At 45.6% G+C, this 21330-nt stretch overlaps 1 protein-coding gene across 1 annotated transcript in view; it reads left to right on the top strand.

The window, feature by feature from the left end:
* The window catches only part of LOC142579896 (venom metalloproteinase BumaMPs1-like), a 158085-nt gene that overhangs the window by 123653 nt on the left and 13102 nt on the right, over positions 1-21330 (top strand). Inside the window, exon 10 of the mRNA XM_075690568.1 lies at positions 1515-1623. Coding sequence (XP_075546683.1) covers positions 1515-1623 — 109 coding nt within the window. The remainder of the gene's footprint in view (positions 1-1514; positions 1624-21330) is intronic.

Genomic DNA, 21330 nt, shown 5'->3' with positions numbered 1-21330 from the left:
GGCGTCAAGGGCAAGCTACGGCTTTTGTTGAACTCTGCACAGCTGTCTGCTGAGCCCGACGTTGCCTGTTTGTAGCCATGCGCCTAGCACTACGATTCGCTTCGTGAGCAGCGGGTCTTACCTTGCAAGGGGGCGCCATAAACCGTATTGAAGAGGAAACAGCAAATACGATGCCTACTCATGATGATGATGATGATAATTTACTGGAATCCACTTTTATAGGGGGCTATGCCAAATAGTCACCTAGCGTACTAGAGTTTCGAGGTCCAGCTACCAGTTGCATGTAGCTGGACACGGCTTCCTGTCCTACACTCTTTGCGGTCCTACGCACCCTTTCTTGTCCTGAAGCTTCTTTCTGCCGTTGGATGCTAGTTACCTTTGAGGAATAAGATGAACCAGCTAGCCTAGCAGCAAGTATTCTGCTACATGCAGTTGCTAGAGATCGCAAAATCTGGTGCAATACAAGGCAACTGCAATTGAATGTTTGCACGTATCGACCGTACGCCGCGCGCATGTCACATCGCGAGGCAAGTGATACGGTTGGGAGCGGATGATGATGATACATCATTGACATGCCCATTGAAACGGGGCGGTAAGAAACAAGCCTGTTTGATCTGATCAGGTATGCTAAAGATGTATTTCATTCTACCATCTTATTATATATATCCTCAAGCTTTCTATTCTGTAATACTATATAAATATATATATTCGTCGACCAATCCCGCATGATAGGCAGGAGCTACATACGTAATAAGAAATACAAACTACCTTGTACAACCACTTATGTAACTGCTACGTGGCGTGCCACATAGTGTAATAATATAAAACTGCAATGGAAAGTGTACACGCGTTGCCGCTGTGCGGTGCGAGTCTCACATCGCCTGAGAGGTTGCACGATAGGATGCTAATAATGATAGTGATGATTAAGGTGGTTAAATGGTAATCCCTTTGACACGGGGCAGGGACAAACAGTCAGCTAGCCTGCTTTATTGAATTTGGTATGCCTTACATATTGTTTGTAACATTTTTTATACGTCTCTGTACGTTTTTTTTCTACCTCAAGAAAATCCAATCATACGCCATTCACCATAGCTGCGACAGACACCGACGGCGGCAAACAACATCGCCAATTAACACAGCTATTGGAATGAGCCCGCGCAAGCTTACGCTGCAAAACAGCATTGCAGTTCTGCTAATCGAACGGGAGTAGACAGTAGTATGCCTGTCTGTAGAGTAAATAAAATGAGCACTTCGTGTTACCCGCAAAATATATAATCTCTTTCTCAGCGCACTATGTTGGTAGAACGTTTCGGGCTATTATTGCCATGTAAGATATTTCGTCAGCTTTAAATAGGAACATGAAATGCCTTTAAGTACGTCTTCCGTGAAGTGAACAATAATATGTTGCTTTTAAAACTGAAAACCATGTTAGTGTTCCCGTCTGTACGGCACTCATATGAATGACCAGGCGGATCTTTTGTTTACGCGAGTGTTGTACCGAAATTTTCATGCAGGATCAGCTTTCCTTGGAGGAGTGTGCCTAGAGTGGAAGGTGGGAATATCTGAAGAAAGAGTTGGCAGTTATTATGGCGTGTACGTCTTCGCACATGAGATTGCACACAGGTGAGTGAGTCGTAGCACTTATATTTCGATTGCATGTAAATTATGCCTTACTTCTTCTATATATTTCTTTGATAAAATAGGTAGGTGAAAGTTACAGAATCATCATTTAGCCAAATTGATGTGTACGGTGTTTTTCACATGAATATTGCCACAAGATTCAGCATGTGATCTTGAAAAAATAGTCGTTGCTTACGATGATGCTGCTCTCGGAATGCAATTTATGTTTAAAACAAAACAGAAGGTTTAATGTTCCCACTGCAAGCAGAATCGCCGAAATACAAGTGTCAAGAGTATAAAACGGTTTTTATAGTCATGTGCGTGTTCTTTATTTTTAAGCAGAATTAAAAAAAGTATCAATAGGATAATGAAATTTACCTACTAACGAAAAGTACTTCTGGCATAGTGCGCTGGGTATTGGCCAGAGGTATAATCATTTGCGACTAGCGTATAGCGAATTATATATTTCACAAGAGATAGTATTGGTATGGTGCGTTTCTCAACGCTGACAAGCAGCCTTGAGGCTGACGGCACTTCTCGCGAGATTTCGCTCTCGCTGAGTCGCAGTTTTTCTACTGAGCCTAATGCACATTGTATTGGCCCGTTACACTTATCCTGCTTTCATAAAAGGCTGTGCATATTGGACGTATGTTATGCTGCACTATCCTACGCGGTATAAGAAATTACTTGAGCCGATCAGCATGAGCAGGGAAGGTACGACGTCTGCCCAGCTATAAAGTTGGGGGCTTCACAATATTTACCCACAAACTTATACGAAAAGGCATGTTGTAAGGAAATGAGAACTGTGTGTACCGACCTCATCGTCTTGTGCAAGTTCGTAGTAGCGCAACATCTCCGTTAAAGAATCAAACCGCAGGTGTTTGTTGGTTTAATTTCATGTATTTACCCAGTGCCTTTAGGCATTACAGGGAGCACTTGCTGTGAACAAAAACGAAGAACCTATGCTGTATTAAACTAAAAATAATACCGGTGCGGTCGGGTTCCTTTTTATCGCGTTGTAATGACCTCCCCATTGCGCTCCGCTTCGAATAGATATAAATTTTTAATGGTTTGCTTAACCAGTTTTCAACATTGAAGCGGGTTGTGAACAGGTGAAGAATATTAAACTTTATTCTTTCCTGTGGCGAAAAGCTGCGCATTGAATATGGCTTGACCGCATAGTGCATGTGCCGGCTTTGTCAGGAGGTGAAAGAAATGGCCTCCCTGGCATATGGAAGACACTAATAAAAGTTTTTGCACAAATCTCAATGAAGAATATTGTACACATCTAGAGGGGTCATGCGCATAAAGTCGGTCATCATTGGCAGTGTCCTCGCTTAGAGTGTGCAGCAGGCGACGCGGGGCTTCGAAGTGCCGTGCGTCTTTTCTACGCTTCCTTTTCTTTTCATCGAATCTAATTATGAGGAAAACAGAAGATGTTTATTGACGCATTCGCTTTTTATAGCAAACATTTCTGAATCCAATTAATACGAGTATTGAGGAAAGACGACTGCGCAATGTTGAATAGAATATGGAATATTTGCTATTTTTAAAACAGGGAAATGAAAATTTCGAGGAGCCTGCTCGGCAACAAAAAGCTTGTTTACATTTTGATACATGTACGCATAAACAATGACCATATCTGATTCACGATGGCATTGATAATGAAACAAAAATAAACAGGACATCCCAAATGCGTGTGGTAGAGTGTATACTGCTTATTCAAAGAGTGAAGTACAATACAACACTGCCAAGTATCGTATTGAAGATATCTAAATATAATGATACTGGTCAAATAATAAATTTGTTTGTCTAAATCGAAACCACGAATCCACAGATCGCCGAAGACGAGACATGTTTACTCAACGGCTGGTAACTCAAATCGATCGTGTGTACAACTGCACTGCTAGTATTACTGGCGCTGGGTAAACAATATTTAACGAAATGAGTGTCCGTCCCCTTCTGTCTATCTCTCGCCAAGATTGCAAGAACTGTTGTTCTTCCTTAAAATATTCGAACCGAACGAATATTCGACAAGTTCCTGTACAAAAATCGAGACTCGGGATTATCTAATTGATCTTAAAATGGGGCAGCGGTGGCGTTGAGTAGAGCATCCGCCTCGAGTGCAAGAGGACCATGGTTCGAATCCCGGTGCCGCGCCATTTTCCATCAGATTTAAAACGAAAGAAAGCCTCATGTTGATAAAATTGCATAAGCAGACCTGGAGTGCAGTCTGATCCCGCTGACCAGAACCGGTAACACACTCCCTCACCAGAGCAGGATTGGCCACCGTGGTGGAATACTTGGCCACAACCTCCTATATGAATACAACAATCAAACCGTGGCCCTCAGTCGCCAGCAGCTGCGAAGACACTGACCACGGCGACGGTCAGACCTGTGACGCTGCAGGGGGCGCTAAGAATCCCTGGGTCCGGACAGGCCCCCATTGGAATCTGAGCCTGGCAACGTTTAACGCTAGAGCGTTATCTAGTGAGGCGAGTCTAGCAGTGTTCTTATAGGAATTAGAGGGTAGTAAATAGGATATATTAGGGCTCAGTGAGGTTAGGAGGACAAAAGAAATACAGTGCTAAAAAACGGGCACGTCCTGTGCTGCCGGGGCTTAGCGGAGAGACGAGAACTAGCAGTCGGATTCCTGGTTAATAAGTATATAGCTGCTAAAACAAAAGGAATTCTATAGCATTACCGAGAAGGTGGCAGGCCTTGTAAAACTTAATAAGAGGCACAAATTGAAGGTCGTACAGGTCTGCGCCCCTACATTCAGTCATGATGACCAGGAGGCTGAAAGCTTATATGAAGACGTGGAATCGGCGATGGATAAGCTAAAAAAATACACTATGCTGATGGGCGACTTCAATGCCAGGGTAGGCAAAAAGCAGGCTGGCAACAGGTCAGTGGCATAGGTTCTAGGAATGGCAGGGGAAAGTTATTAGTAGACTTTGCAGAACGGAATAATTTGCGGGTAACGAATACCTTCTTCCGCAAGCGGGGCAAGCGAAAGTTGACGTGGAGTCGCCCAAATGGCGAGACTAGAAGTGAAATAGACTTCATACTCTGCGCTAACCCTGGCTTCATAAAAAATATGGACGTCCTCGGCAAGGTGCGCTGCAGTGACCATAGGTTGGTAAGATCTAGGATTAGCTGAGAATTGAGAATGGAACGGAATAAACTGGTAAACAAGAAGCTGATCATTGAGTAAGCGGTAAAAGGCAAAATAGAGGAATTCCAGATGAAGTTACAGAACAGGCATTCGGCTTTAACTCAGAAGAGGACCTTAGTGTTGAAGCAATGAACGACAATCTGATGGGCATCCTTAAGGAGTGCAATAGAAGTCGGTGGCAACTTCGTTAGACAGGATACCGGTAAGCTATCGCAGGAGACGGAAGATCTTATTAAGAAACGCCAATATATGAAAGCATCTAACCCTACAGCTAAAAAAGAACTGGCTGGCCTTTCCAAGATGATCAGCAAAAGTAAGAGAGCTGACATAAGGAAGTATAATATGGATGGAATTCAGCATGCCCTCAGGAATAGAGGAAGCCTAAAGGCAGTGATGAATATATTAGGAACAGGTAAGAATCAGATGTATGCGTAAGAGATGAAGCCGGTAATATTATTACTAATATGAATAGATAGTTCAAGTGGCTGAGGAGATTTATAGAGATTTATACAGTACCTGTGGTACCCACGAACTTAATGGAAGAGGGAATAGTGTAGATTAATTCGACATCCCAAAAGTAACACCGGAAGAAGTAAAGAAACCCTTGGGAGCTATGTGAAAGGGAAGGCAGCCGGAGGGGATCAGGCTACAGCGGATTTGTTGAAGGATGGTAGGCAGATTGCTCTAGAAAAACTGGTCACCCTGTATACGCAATGCCTCATGTCCTCGAGCGTACTAGAATCTTGGAAGAGCGCCAATATAGCCTTAATCCATAAGAAGGGGATGCCCCAGACTTGAAAAATTATAGACCGATCAGCTTCCTTTCCGTTGTCTACAAGGTATTTACTAAGGTAATCGCAAATAGAATCAGGAAAACCTGAGACTTCTGTCCGCCAAAAGACCAGGCAGGATTTCATGAAGGCTGCTCAACAATAGTCTCTATTCACACTATCAATCAGGTGACAGAAATGTGCTGAATATAACCGACCCTTATACATAGCTTTCATTGATTGCCAGAAAACGTTAGATTCTGTCGAAACCTCAGCAGTCATACAGGCACTACGGAATCATGGTGTAGACGAGCCGTGTGTAAAAATACTGAAAGATATCTTCAGCGGCAGCATACCCACCGTAGCGCTCCATAAGGAAAGCAACAAAATCCCAATAAAGAAGGGCGTCAGACAGGAAGATGCGACCTCTCCAATGCTATTCACAGCGTGTTTACAGGAGGTCGAGAACTGGATTGGGAAGAATTGGGGATACCAGTTAATGGAGAGCACTTTAGTACCTTGCGGTTTGCTGATGATATTGCCTTGCTTAGTAACTCACTGGACCACTTTCAATGCACGCTCACTCACTGACTTGGGCAGGCATAGCAGAAGGGTTGATCTAAAAATTAATCTGCAGAAAACTAAAGTAATATTTAGCAGTCTTGGGAGAGAACAGCAGTTCACCATACGCAGCAAGGCACTGGAAATGGTAAGGGAATATATCTACTTAGGGCAGGTAGTGACCGCAGACCCGGATCATGAGACTGAAATAATCATAAGAATAAGAATGGGCTGGGCTGCGTTTGGCAGGCATTTTCAGATCATGAACAACAGGCTCCCATTATCCCTCAAGAGAAAAGTGTATAACAGCTGTGCCTTACCAGTACTCACCTACGGGGCAGAAACCTGGAGGCTTACGAAAAGGGTTCCACTTAATTTAAGGACGACGCTACGAGCTATCAAAAAAAGAATGATGGGTGTAACGTTAAGGGATAAGAAGATACCAGATTGGGTGATGAAACAAATGCAAGTTAATGACATCTTATTTGAAATCAAGGAAAAGAAATGGGCATGGGCAGGGCGTGTAATGCGGAGGCGATATAATCGGCGGTCATTAATGGTAGCGGACTTGATTCCAAGAGAATGAAAGCGTAGCAGGGGGTGGCAGAAAATTAAGTGGGCGGATGAAATAAGAAGTTTGCAAGAAGAACATGGCCACAATTAGCACATGACCGGGGAAGTTGAAGTATGGCAGAGGCCTGCAGTCGGCGTAGCCAGGCTGCTGCTGCTGCTGCTGATAATGATGATGATAATTAACATTTTCAATGGTGCCACGCATTGAGTTGAAAATGCTAGCGGTCCTTTACGTTCAAACAGGCTGATTTGCAAACGAAAGTCTTCAGTGTCAGGGCCAAATTATGGCAAGATTGATTTTCTTCGATATTGGCGAATTGCAATTAAGCGACATGAAATTGGAAGCCTCCTAAAAAAGAAAGCTTTTTCTCTGGTATATAGACAAATAAGGGATCTTATTAGGCGTAATATACTAGTGTACAGTCCCACACTGATTACAAACCATAATCTTGAGGTAAAAAGACGTAGTCTCGAACAGACGAGAATGCATGCATCATTTCCTATGAATCGTAATGTCTACAAATGAGCTATGCAATTGACATGTAATGAGCACGCAACGTGATCATATCAAATAAATTATCAAATAAAAAATAGAAAAGAAATTAGGGATAGAAATATTCACTGTTGCTCGATTTTGTATTTACCATGCCGACCTTGTTCTCGGCAGGCTTGCTTAGTTAAGCGGTGTAACATGTCGTCTGAGCTCTGCGTGAGAAAAACCAAACATAACATGATGCCTAACTCGACTTCAATAGAAGACAGCACCACTAAATAGCTTGCGAACCTCGCTGTTCTTGATGGTAGCTCTGGACACTGAGCATGTCGAAGGACAGGGTGCTTCGCAGATGGAAAGGAGTGCCGTTCATAATACAAATTGCGACAAGCGTGGATACACATCAAGGCTTGCGCATAACCCGGGCGTCGAGGCGAACGCAACAGCACTGACACTCAGTCGAGGCAGCCAGCGTGCGTCAGAGAGAAACAAGAGAAGGAGGGGAAGGGCTCACCCAGCGTTGAGCAGAGGCTCTAACTGATAAACTGAACCAACTAAAGTCAGTGTTCCATTCATTGTCGCCGCTCTCTCTAGATTACCATGACCCGCCCACGCCGTACGGTCAGGCCTTGATTACACGAGTAAAGGAGAAAGCTTCCTTGTCAGGCAGTACTCGCATAGTACTTGTGCTTCACAATCGCAAGTGAAGCTATCACCGCCATTCTTTCCTCCGAAATCCCGTCTACCGTCTCGTGGAGGAGTGAAGTGCGGACGCAGACTGGAGAACGAGCACCAAAGGAGAAAGGGCGAGGGGGCTGTAAGCGCTTCGTGACGTGTAATTTTGGGAAAGGCGTTTGATGACGTGCTGGCTTCTGCGCGTCGGCTGCGTGCGTTGCGGCAGCTGTGGTACTCCTTTGGTACTTGGGCTTTATATTACAGGGCCGGTAAGAAAATGTAGCAGACGTGTACGTGCGCGCAATCGCTGTAGCGTAGGTGCGGGCGTCGCGGCATTTGAGGCACCAATAATGCTCACAGCGGTGGAGCGGTTGTGTGCCTAGTCCCGTTTTTCCTTTTTGATTTGTACAGTCGTTCAAAGTGCGATACGCGTCTACTGGATTTTAGCTCTGACTTTTTCACGAGTGAGCTATGGGAAAATAGCTGGGGAACCTTGATAAGACTCAGTGAAGGCGTTTGTCTCTGCTGCATGACCTTTACAATTGGATCGCACAGTTACGGGGTAATTGTCCGGTGCGCCAATGAGGAAAAGCATACCAACGAGGGTTGCGCAATAAAACTAGTTTTTTTTCCTCGGTGAACTTTCCATTGAGTTCGGCAGTTTCCATTTATGAATATTATTTGCGAACAAATTAGTTTTTTTTTTGCGAGCATGTGGCGCGGATACTTTTGCTCGCGGACGTTCATATAACAGGCAGGCTTAATTGCTAAGAACACCTTTGTCTCTACGAGGGTTTTGTTCAAGTAATAGTTACTGGACTGGTAGACAGCGAACTGTGACGCATGGCACAGCACGGGTTCTTACTGTGTTTATTAAATTTCCACTCCAAAGTTCTTGTCTGCGAGAAAGAAAAAAAAACGGCAAGTGTCATTTCGTGAAGTTTTCACTTGCACTGAATAAGTGGCGAAAATTGCCCAAACCAGGCGCATTGTGCCTTCAGATTGATTTGTAGAAATGAAAGAGCGCTGTACACCGTTTCGTGGCACCAAACATGCGTTCAGTCATAAAGCACAAGAAAAACACTTTTCGTCTTGCGTTTACGGGCAGTTTTACCGCACACTGCAAAGTTGACGGCCATCACTACCGAGAGCAGTAATATTGTTACAAGAAGCTTTGCTGATGGTCTGGTTGGTTTTGCTATTTTCTCTTCTCGAAGACACCCTACAGTATTTTACACAGAAGCTGTTAGTCTATAAAAATAAATTGTGGGGTTTTACGTGCCAAAACCACTTTCTGATTATGAGGCACGCGGTAGTGAAGAACTCCGGAAATTTCGACCACCTGGGGTTCGTTAACGTGCACCTAAATCTAAGTACTACGGGTGTTTTCGCATTTCGCCCCCATCGAAATGCGGCCGCCGTGGCCAGGACTCGATCCCGCGACCTTATGGTCAGCAGCCTAACATCATAACCAACCACGGCGGGTGCTTTTAGTCTACAGTGGTCTGCATATTTCGTGTCCGTTAGAAAAAAAGGAAAAAGAATTAACGGAAAAGAGTGCATCTATGTTTTGGAATCGGGCGTTCAACACACAGCTCAGCAGTCATTTTAATAAAGAAAAGCACAAAAAAGCGTCAAAACCGCATGATGGATGATGAGGCACCTGTCAACAATGCGAGGTACGTTCCGTCAAGATTTCGGTTGCATAGGCTGCACCTGTGGGAAAGGGGCAACAACAGCATACGAATCACTGGGTGACGTCAACAAACTTACAAAAGGGAGACCTGCCTAGAAACTCAGTTCGCTGCAAGACCACTATGGCTACACCACGCGAAGAGTCCTGAAGAGCAGCGTGAATACGATGAGCATCGAAAAGTGGAAACTCGTAATGCTCAACAACGGTGTCATGCTAAGACTAAGCAGAACAATAAGACATTTCAAAACCCCATCGACTGCATTTGAGTGGTTTTCTATAAGCTTCGCTGGCCATCCACTTTCGCAGGGCCGGTATGACGAGTCACTCTTCGTAGGTCCTGGGTTGTGCATGTTCATTTTTATCAACGTGGGTCGTTCAATAAAGATGAAGACTGATGATATGATATACTTATTTGGAACAGTAATATTCTGCACTTTTATGCCTTTCTGTCTGCTTCCCTGTATGTGAAATGCACGCGTTGCCCCATTTTTACAAAGCCTAGATAACATGATCCAGGCCATTATTTCATACCTACTTGAATACCACCTAAACTTTGTTACCGACACCTTGTTTCGTGACATAGCAATGTCCGCTTTGCCATACGTGAGTTACATACGTAAGTCGAAGAGTGCCACCTCTCGACTGTAAAACAGGTAATGGGATTGTTTTGATGCTTCGCAAAACGACATAAAAAGGCACTGCTTTGGCGTGGAACAAGACACCAGGAAAGCGTGGTTAACACATTGAAGGCGAGGCTTAAGTATGTGCCAAGGAATGGCTGGGCTCATGTTATCTAGGTTTGGTATATATAGAGGGACGCATGCATTTCTATTACTGGCAACCGTATCCAAACGGATAAAAGAGCGGAATTAGAATTATCATAAATCAAGGTTGAAAGCATCCGTCTCGGTATTTATTAGCATACCCAAAAGGGGCAACAGCAATGAGCTAATTCAGAGCATCAAGAGACACAACACTCCTGTGGTTACCGTGGAGCAGCGTTTCGACTGCACAAAGAAATTGGTGCCGCCAAGCTCCGAAATAGAAGCGTCTACGCCAAGGTGGCCGTAGGTTTGTCGTTATTAGCACATATCTATCGCATACCCCTTTTTCGCAAAGAACGCAACTCAGGAGGCGTAACAATGTTGTCGGTTACGGCTAAATAAACGTAATTATTTCAAATAATCGGGATGGACTGAGCAAGCATTTGCACCCTTTATGCTGGATCCATTTTCTGATGACGCGGAAGCCTTTATTAATTGTGGCTGTTGATGTTCGGTAGGTTCAGGAATGTTCTAAGAACATCGGTTCGTGTTGGCGTTCAGTTTTGGTGGGGATTCCGCTTCCAGCATGCCTACCGGTTGAGGTTTAGTTCAAAACCCAGGCTATAACAAGTGTTCATGTAGCGATGATCTGAAAAATGAAGACTGTGTGGTTTAGACAACGGAGGACGGCAGGTGGTTTCATTACAGGCTGGTTAATGGTACGAATGAAGTGTCATACTTTTTAATTGAACAAAAGGTACAGCGGCTTTTAATTATTGGTTTATTCTTGGCGAGATGAAGTTGGTAAAACTAAAAAGTAATGTAGATCCCACGCACTGTGGAAACCAATTTAAGTGAATCTTTCTGTGCTGTTTGCTGTGGTTGACGACAATTAGCGGTGATGTTGACGGCGAATGCTTAATTTCTACAACGTTTAGTCGACACAAGAGTGGTGAGTTGATGTTGAAAGTCACCTTGCGTGTACCACTGCTGTTTGCCTGCGTAGTCTGCGTAGACAAAACACAAAGGAAGAGGTGCTTGCTTGATGTGTTGTTGTGCGCCATATTTCGTAAAATCCCAGTGAGCTGAGCATTATCATTGCCCCACATGCCACAGTGCACCGTGACAGAAGCAATAAACTTGAATTGGATTATGGGGCTGTACGTGCGAAAATCACAATTGGATCATGAAACAAGCCATAGTAGCGCACTTCAGATTAATTTTGGCACCATGTGGTTCTTTAACGTATACCTAAATCGAAGTGCGAGAGCGTTTTTTTATTTCACCCCTGTCAAAATGCGGATTGCTCGGTCAGATCCGTGACCTCGAGCAATGCCATAGCCGCGAAGCTATCGCGGTGGGCACAGAAGCCTTTATTTTACGTGCGACCGCTTCCGTTGTGTCGCACAGACCCTGCGGTGCGGTTTAATTAATGTGGCTCTGCTTGGGCACGCCCTGCGTAAGCTGCCTGATAGGCATATTTGCATGGTTTTATTTTTCAGAAATAAAAGAAAAGCACCATATTATACCTTGTACTTCAGTTTATCCAGCGTTACTTTGCCTTCTCGCGTCAGCTTTTCGATATCCCCTGCCCACTCTCCTTCTATTTGCGTGGTAACTTCAAGCGAAGTGTGGCAAGGCTGTTATTCCCTCGTTTCGCGACAGCGTCGTCTCTACCCATTTTCTGCCTTTATCCTTCTTCTCTCTTTCATTATATCTGGCTTGCCTCTGGACTTGTACGCTGGTAGAAAGGTAGGCGCTTGCGGGGGGTCACAGATAATTACAGCTGTCAAGAGGCTAACGGGGCAGTTACCCGGGAGCTCCAGAGAGCATTTTGCACATTCTACGCGGTGTGGTCCAAATTACTTCCTCGTGTCTCTTTTGTTATCTGCCATGCTCCTTCAATGTAGATACATGCTGTGAACCACCGTGTGACGCGGTGTGCCGACAGTAGCAGCATTACTGTTGGAACAGCTTTCAGGCCTGCGCGCCACGTGATGTGACGTCGACGACGTCACTACGTGCCGGCTGGGTGGGCCGTGAGCGCTTGCTGCGCGCTCGCATCGCGAGAACTCATGTCACATACAGGTTCCTCAACCGCCAGGTTCGCACAATTTGTCAGGGTAATTTTAATAATTAATACAACGAAGGGAATTATATGTATTTATTGATCACAGCAGACGCTGTCTGTAAAAATATTTACCACTACGCAATGTTCGTGGCTGAAATGGATGACAGGAAACGATATCGCACTGTAATATGGACAAATTTTGCCTTTATACTGTGTACTATACAATCATAACTGATAGCCAAAAGAAGTCATTGCACTGATAAGAGGCGCGCACAGCAACATTACCCGAAAATAGCCATTTGTTTATTAATATACGCTCTAGGAGCCTCAGTATAACGACAGTAAGCAGAACACACCACACTGCAATGCCAAAGCCATGTCTAAAGTTAGAGCATGAAAACCGTACTGCCACTTTAATTGTGGGTTAGAGAAAAATAATATTTCACTCGTTTGTCAGATTGAAAAATGCTGCACTTCAAAGGCATGAAACAAAACACATTGCATTTCAGATTTAACAACGTGCGAGAAAACCAATGTCCATTCAACGCACTGGATGGCAAATTTTGGACTATACTAAGATAAATTAGTGATGCAAAGAACCACTTATTGCATTGCTACAGGGAGTGGCATCCACAAGAAACCCTAACCCACAAACGAAATCGCACGATATATCTGCATGCACTCTGCACAAGAAATGCACACATAGGCACAACTTATCACAAATAATTCATTAGCCAACTACAGCAAGAACTGTTTGAGGTTTAGTTCAATGAGAAAACAAGAAACATATCGCATTGAGATGCCGAAAACAATACAATTTCAAATTGCAAAACGATGAACTGCCGTTTAAAATAAGGCTATAAAATAGGCACGACACAAACAACTGGAACAGGCTGATGTTGGCAGAATAAATCACATCAGAAGACTGCCATGAAATACCCGCAGTGCAATTTAACACATTTAAATGTGCTGAGTAGAAGGTATGAAAAATTACTTTTCGAGAAAGATTTGAGCTTTCCGGTATTTTTCCCTTCGTTCTTTTCTAATATCTAGATGATGACACCTTTGTTTGCACAAGTTTTTCAGCATTATGTTTGCTGCACAGTTTGCAACAAGTGCGACAAGGAGCTAGTAGGGGTGCCCATTTTCACAGGTATCTATGTCCTCAAGCATGGACAGAGAGCCTAGAGTCAGTTGCCGAACGACACTTCTTTGGTTGGGCCAATGGAGGAACTGTGTGCAGGCACTTTGTGTCACAAGGTTTGTAACTAAAGCTTCCGTGCACATGACTACCGTAATCACAAGGGCAGAGGGAAATTTGAGGCCACCTCGGTCCAGTTGTGCGATTAAGGAATGGGTGTCTTCATTCATTTCGGTCTCATTTCCAGTAACAACCATGTGCCCTCGGCAACTTTCACATTTCATTGTAGCATACGCACAATACTCGCCTACATAACCAATAACTAGCATTCGTGCTCTGAGCGCGTCAAGGTAATCGATGCTAACATGAACGCTAAAGGAGGTGCCTACATCTCTGACACTGTTTCGTCGATGCCCCTGATGTCATCAGGGCTCATCCTTGTGAGGGCATTTTGAAAGGGAATCTTGCCCTCTGTTTCACAGAGTTGTCGAACAGATATGTGGTACTGCCCATTAGCCATCTGCCGGTACTGTGCAAGACGACTCTCGAGAGAATCTGTTGGGGCTTTCCCTAGTAGGACGTACTAGAAGTGAAGCTATCTTATGCGGTACTTTACCAATTCTAACAAGGGTTGAGCAGAGAGCCTTAGGGCACTCAATGTCTCCTTCGCAAGGACTCCATTGTCGCGCCCATAAAATTCCCAGACCTCGATCCATGTAATGAAAGCATTTAGAAAAGCTACTTTCGGGTCGCCTGCATGGTATGCCATGGTTTCTTCGTAAACATTACGATGATGGAAGCCTTTATTTGGTGTATTTTCGTTGACAATACTCCACCAGCGAAGACGGATTTTGATGAAATCGGCTGTTGCTGGCGCATGCTGGAAATTGGCTTCACCACTGCGAGCTGCCAGGGCCGCGGCTACATGCCGATTAAAAACCTGCAATACCAGCTTAACATTCTGTCGTTCCAAGTTGCTTGGATTAAGTGCTTTTGACGTCAAGCCATACCCAGACTTTAGCAGCAGAGATGACTCCTCTTTGTGTAAATCTCTCAAATTCCTAAATGAGCCAGTCATTTAGAATACCGGACGAACATCATTGTTTAAAAGCTCGAATCGTGGGTAGAAAAACCAAGTGCCTGCATTTTTCTGGGTAAGCCAATTATTTGTTATCCACTTAAAGAGATTCACAGCATCTGCCACGTAAAATACCGGTCTATAAGGGTCTGCGGGATTAGGGCAAAATTAACGAAGCATTGGCTGTGGCAGAAACATCTTCATTGCCTTCATGTTTCGTAAGTTACCGTCACAAACAACAGCTATTGCCATGTACCCAATCTCTTCTAAGCGCAACTTTACCTTCTTCAGTATGGTATAACGCTAGTCTCCCTGTGGTTTTTACCGCAAGAATGTGTGCCACCTCCTTGAATTTGCCCAGCAGATTTTGAACCATAAGTACGCGTACTTATGTGGCTGCCTCGTTGGAATTCACTGCAGCACCGCTTATGTTCCCACTCTTGTAATCAAAACAAGGCTTAATAAAGCGAAAATCAGACATCCACTGGGTGGATGTCAGAAGGGTGGATGTATGATGTTCCCTTTATTAATTACTTCTCTCGACCTTACGGGTTTCCGCAGAACTATTACGTCAAACTGTTGCCGTTGCTTCGAGTTGTTGGCAAATTCGACTTCGCCCTGCCATCTGCTAGCCGCCTAGTTTGCTCAGATGGTAGGGCAGCTGTTTCGGAAAGGCATTGGTCCCGGGTTCGAGTCCTGGACCAGGACAAATTTTAGAGCGCAGCTCTTTGGCGTCCGTTCCTGGGTTTCGCGTCGTCGTCGGCGTCGTCGTCGGCGTCGGCCTCGTAACCAGCTCCGCCCCCCTTTCATCCCCCCAGCGCTAGCAGCGACCGACTGATACCGCTGGATGCCGCTGACGCCGCTAGAGAGTCAAGATAACGTGACTGCATAGAACACCGTCGCCGCCATGCAGAAAGAGGAGGAAAGGGTCCCCCCCCCCTGTTCTTGTGTGGCGGATAGCTGGGGTTGACTCACTATCGCCGTCAGCGGCATCAGTCAGTCGCTGCTATCTCTTCCCTCCTCCCTTTATCGTGTTGTCCGCTTGCTGCGCGCGCTTCTGCCCCCATCGTTTGCCGCTGGGTGTACACGCCGCCCCCCTCCGCTTCCGCTTACTGCTGGTTGCTCTCGACGGCGGCGAAGAGCCTCCGCTTCGGCGGCGCGAACTGCAGGGTCTTCTCGGCGGCGGCGATGAGCTTCTGCTTCAGCCTCGCTTACTGCTGGTTGCTCTCGACGGCGGCGATGAGCCTCCGCTTCGGCGGCGCGAACGGCAGGGTCTTCTCGGCGGCGGCGCTTAGCCTCTGCTTCCCCCACGGCTGTGACAACCTCGCGAGGCACTTGTATAGATCTCGTCTTTGAGAATCAAGCATTGGTGTACCAAGTCGAACATATATCAGTCTATTTCTCCGACCACAAAGCTTCCTTCATGACTGTCAAGAACTGTTAGTGGAGTCTTTGTTAAAGGAATACGTGTGAAAAATAAAAAAAAATTATGTGATAGCGCATACATGTGTTGCTCGATTTCTTTGCCTCAATCTATCCAAAAGGTGAAACACCTTATTTGCTGCGCTCAAATTTCGCATTAGGAAGTAACGTAATCGTCGGTAATTTTTTTTTCTTCTACCGCGAGGATTTCCTTTCGTGGAATCCGCATGGGTTTCCTTCGTAGCATTTGCTACGATTGGGTATATGTCTGATTTTCCCGTTATTAATTACTTCATTCCACCTTGCGGGTTTCCGCAGAACTATTACGTCAAAACAGGGCTTGATATCAATTTCGTCATGCATCTATGTCATGGTGTGTTCATGTGGCTGCAGATGTTTATATCTTTCGGAAGCATTCCGTCTTCTGTTCGCTGTCTAAACTGGTGTAAGCGTGTCCAGAATGTCTCCGCAGCTGTCTTTGCTGTACGAGGAAGTCACGAGAATTCGAAGAAAGATCGTCGCTGGGCCATGCCATTGCTCGGACGTTTATTCCTCGAGCCTTGCGTCTGTCCTTGCGTTTCCTGCCCGTCCTCCATGTGGATGACATCATATGATAGTATGGTGCCCTTCTATTAAATTGCCTAAAATTTTGATTATTGATTGGGGTAACGTTGCATTTAAGAACCGGTGGCAAGGCTCTTATGAGTCGAATAATATGACAGCCGAATCGGTTTGGAGCTTGGCTTCCTTTATTACCAAGGCGATGGCTGCAGCCTCTGCAATGCATGCTGAGGTGGTTTTGAAGGATGCCGTTATTATGTGGTTCTGACACGTACAGACTATGGCGAAGGTGTTTACGCTTGTTCGACTAGCATCTGTATAGTACAATCCTGGTCCCATGACAAAACGTTTGTGAAGAGTCTTTACCTTTGTTCTGCGTCGACCAGGATGGTGGTGGTGGTGGTGGTGAATTGTAGCAACAGGCGGGTTTAGCCTGGCGAACAAGACCAGCAATTGCTCCACCCGAGCGTCTCGCACAATACCGCTGAAGGGTTTCACCATATGTCCATCAAACCAGTCTCTCTTAAGAATTCGATGAGGAGACATGAAGTTTCTTTGCGGGCTATAACGGATGCCTCGGGAAATATAAGGTGCTGCAAGCGCGCATGTGGAAGGTCCTTGTTTTGTAGATTTTTCAGGAGAGTGTCTCTTTCATCTTGGAATTGCTGGCAGGACCACAAAAAGTGCTCAATGTCTCCTGTCTCGTTGCATGCCGTACAGTTCGGAGAATTGATTCGCCCCGTTTTAAATAACCAGGCCGGTCTATTAGCAGATCCTGTCCTTATTCGATATAGAAGAGTGGCTTCCTCTCGGTGCAATATCTTGGTTACGCAGGGCATATGCGGTGGAACCCAAAGCGACGCAAAGTGATTTCGAATGTCAGATTGTTGCACTTGATTACTCTTTGGAGCCTTGATTTTGGGAGCATGATAGAGTGCTGCGTATGCAAGCGTATCAGCTTTTTCGTTTCCTGAGATACCAATGTGGGAAGGAATCGATTGAAACTTTACTGTGAAGCCTTTGTTGTTGAGTTCTTTCACGATGGCTAGTGATTTGCGTGGGAACTTGAGGGATGGCAAACCACGGACCAGGATGGTACTTCAGGTGCATGTTTTGGAGAATAATGTGGACCGTAATGCGAGATCGAACTTTGTGGTATCTCTGTGCCGTTCCCTCTTAGCCGTTCACTGTGGTCTCAAGGGAAAGCCAACATCGCCAATACTTCCCTGCCCTGAGTTGAAGAACAAGGTCATTATTTCTAAACCTATAATGTCGTGCCTGCGCACTCGTCAAAAGTATTGTGGAGACACAGTCCCTGCAATCTCTCTCGGCAAGATTAAAGCGGCTTTGAAGGCTTTTCTTGTTATTTTTGTTTGCCGGTGTGATCTCTCGGTTTGTCAAAGCCTGATACAGAAAGGCGTATGTGATGCGGCGAATTACGAATGCGTGGACCAGGCTGATGGTTGCTCCCTGAGCTAGGCCATCTCTGCTTCTTGCCACTGTCTGTATCAACGTTTCCCGTGACCCCCTTTAGTTTTTGAAGGCTGTGGGATGTTCCAACGCTCTGCTGTATCCACATCCCCAACATTATGAGTGTCTCCACTTCTTGAATCGTCGCCCCTTCGATTGCCAGAGTGATTGGCACCCCGTCCTCCTTTCTTGCGTATTTCGCACGCACCTGAACGAATTCCGACTTTTCGGTTGCGCGCACCACGCCCATCGCCCTCGCGTATTGCAAGACTGCGTCTATATAGCCTTTTGAAGAGTTTCCTGCTTGTCGCCATAAGACCCCTGATGAGCGTAGCGTGTGACGTTATCGGCACATATCGCACAACCGAAATTAGGGTGTTTATCTAACTCCTGGGCTAGCTTTTTCATCCCCACAATAAATGGCAGTGGAGAAAGTATAGCTCCCTGAGGGGTACCTGTGTAGGGACAGCTGCAGGTGCCGGACATCGTGGAGCCCAATTCAATTGTGGCCGTGCGGTCACTGAGCAACGAGCAAGCCGAAAAAAATTCCTTTTCCGCAGTTTACCGCTTCCACTTCCTCCAGAATAGTGTGATGAGGGATGATGTCCAAGGCCTCCTTAATGTCCGATGTCAATAAGAGAGAGAGAGAGAGAGAGAGAAATAACGTTTATTGTCACCCGCAATAAGAGTCCAGACGGGCCAAGAGCCTTCCTGTCTATTCGGCTTGCTCCTCCCTTTTCACCTGGCTGATGCTCCTTGGAGTTCAGCGGTGTCCAGGGTCATGCGGACGATTTCGATTTGATCATCTTCCGTCGAGTTGGTCATTACAGTCTCCCAGAATTGTCTATCCCTATCTAGAACTTGCCCATATTATGTGGATCATGTCCGCCTTTGCCCCGTAGTGTTGGGAAAGGCTGACATAAATCACATATTATGGACATGTCCGATGCGAATAAAATTTTTTATCGAACCCTCTGTTGCGCTGCAGGACTTTGTACTTCAATTGTAGAAAAACGTCCGGTGCTGCTGAGAGCGTGAGAGAAACAAGCTCTATTTCAAGAGCAGACAATGATGACTTTCTCCAGGTGGCCGGGTCCTCAGTATAGCATGACGGAGTCTCTCGCTGGCCGTCGTGCACCAGTTGAAGCTGGTGCTCAGGGCACGAGCTGGTCAGTCACTTCTATCAGTGCTCAATCAACTAAGCCTTTTCTTTTTCGTGAGGATGCGCTAAGAAAAATTCCGACCAGCTAGATCGTAACAGCTTGGCTGTAAGATAAGGTAAACTTAAGAAGGTTGGCGCAAGTGAGAAATCTCGTCGTATCAATGCGAGTGTTGTTACCTTTTTATTTGCGATATCAATTATATTGACACTCCAAGCGCATTTCTGCTATCACTGTTACCCTGACGTTTCGTAAAAAGTCCTCCAAGGGCGATGACACCGTCGCCGCGCTCCCTTATCTGTTCGTGGTAGTGAAAGCGTGCGAGGAGAGCCGACTATCGCGGCTAAATCTCTCTTGCGCGACAGGGAGGAGAGCGGGGACGAAGCGCGCCGCCCTCCTTCACGCCCAAAGCACCAGTGGGAGCGGGCGGAGGGGCTGCTTCCTATTCTGGCTGCAACTGCATATGTGGGGGCCTGCACGTTTGTGCTGCCGTATCTTGAGAGCGATCTGCATTAGGGGCAGTGTCTAAGTGCATTGACGGCTCGTATCCTTCTACGTGCTTTGTGTTCTCGATGCTAAGTTTGCGCTATAGTCAAAAGCAGCACGAAGGTCACTTCGCTCGCTGATGCTGCCACGATTCTTCACGCCAGCGTTTCGAAAGCGAGTGTCTGCGATAATCGTGTGTGATCTGTTCATGTCAACTTGTGCGCGCGTGGCTCCATGCTCGTAAATTTAGGTAATACGCCTATGTTTGAAAGTTTTATACGGCCGATAAAACTACTACACTTACTTGATATCGCTGCATGGTAAGTTGCTATGGCATTGGACGGTCCGCCACTCTGGCCACACTACGACTTTTTTAATGACACGGTCAACGTGTGCATTCTATATAGCGTTGTCAGTAATGTAAACAGCGAGATTTATTCTTTACAGTAAAGCGACGCTAAAGTCGATCCATTGAAGTAGTATTTGCACAAATATCAGCATGCCACATTATACTAATTATTCTAGAATTTTCAACATTAGGCTTATTTACCACGTTGTGAACTAGATAAAGATAAACTTAGGTTAAATTCAAGGGGGTTGAAGCATCGGCAGCAAGAAATTTTTACTCTATGCAACCAAGTCGTCTGCAAAAACTCGCATACATAATGTAAGTGAAGCCAGTAGACCATTATTATAGATGACTAAAAGTAAAAGACGGACCATTTAGCCTTAGGAGACGCCTGATTCCAAAGGCGAAGTTTGAGAGTCACGTTCATTAGACGTAACGCACCATGAGTGATTTGGTAAAAAGAAAAACACGCTCAATTCAGTTCAGCACACCTACATCTACGTTAAGCTTGCTAAGTTTAGAAACCAAAGCTGCTGAGGAACAGGGTCAAAGGCTTAAGCAAAGTTAATAAAAATGCGGTTAGCCATCGAGCAGCGGCTTGAGGCATACTTGCATTTTGAGCCGAAAGGCGAAGCATTGAATGAAGAATCAAGTGATTAGACAGCTATACAAACTTACTGTTATCGGCCGTAATTCGATTAGTAAACATTCGATTAGTAAGTAATATATTAAGCATTAGGACGCGTGCGTGCAGGCATGCATGAACACATTCCACTGATGACCGCGGACACTCGCTGTCATAACACTGGCGGGAGAAAGACTGGCAGCAACAGCCAGCAATATGCTCGCCGCTGCTGCCACTTTTTCTTTTTCTTCATCGCGCTGCCTTCTTGCTGACTCTCGCTTCAACGTGAGCTAAGCATCGGAAACACAGCATACACGAAGCTATCAGGTCTCGGAGCGGCTAGACTCTGTGCCCATCGCACACTACTTTAAGGTAGGACCCGCACGTCCGCGCTCAGCCGCGCCATACGCAGGCGGGGCCAGAGTACAACGGGCCCCCTGACCTCCCCGGTAATTCCCCTTTGTTGCTCAGTGCCTATGATGTTGGGCTGCTAACCACGAAGTCACGGGATTGAATTTCAGTGGAGCATTTCAGTGGATGTGAAATACGTAGACACCCTTGCACTTAAAAAAGGTGCACAATAAAGAACCCCAGGTGGTACAAACTTCTGAACTCCCCACTACGGCATGACTCAAAA

Source organism: Dermacentor variabilis, chromosome 4, assembly GCF_050947875.1.
Source record: "Dermacentor variabilis isolate Ectoservices chromosome 4, ASM5094787v1, whole genome shotgun sequence".
Classification (NCBI taxonomy): domain Eukaryota; kingdom Metazoa; phylum Arthropoda; class Arachnida; order Ixodida; family Ixodidae; genus Dermacentor; species Dermacentor variabilis.
The sequence above is the reverse complement of the archived record's forward strand: the minus strand, read 5'-3'. Positions and strand labels throughout refer to the sequence as shown.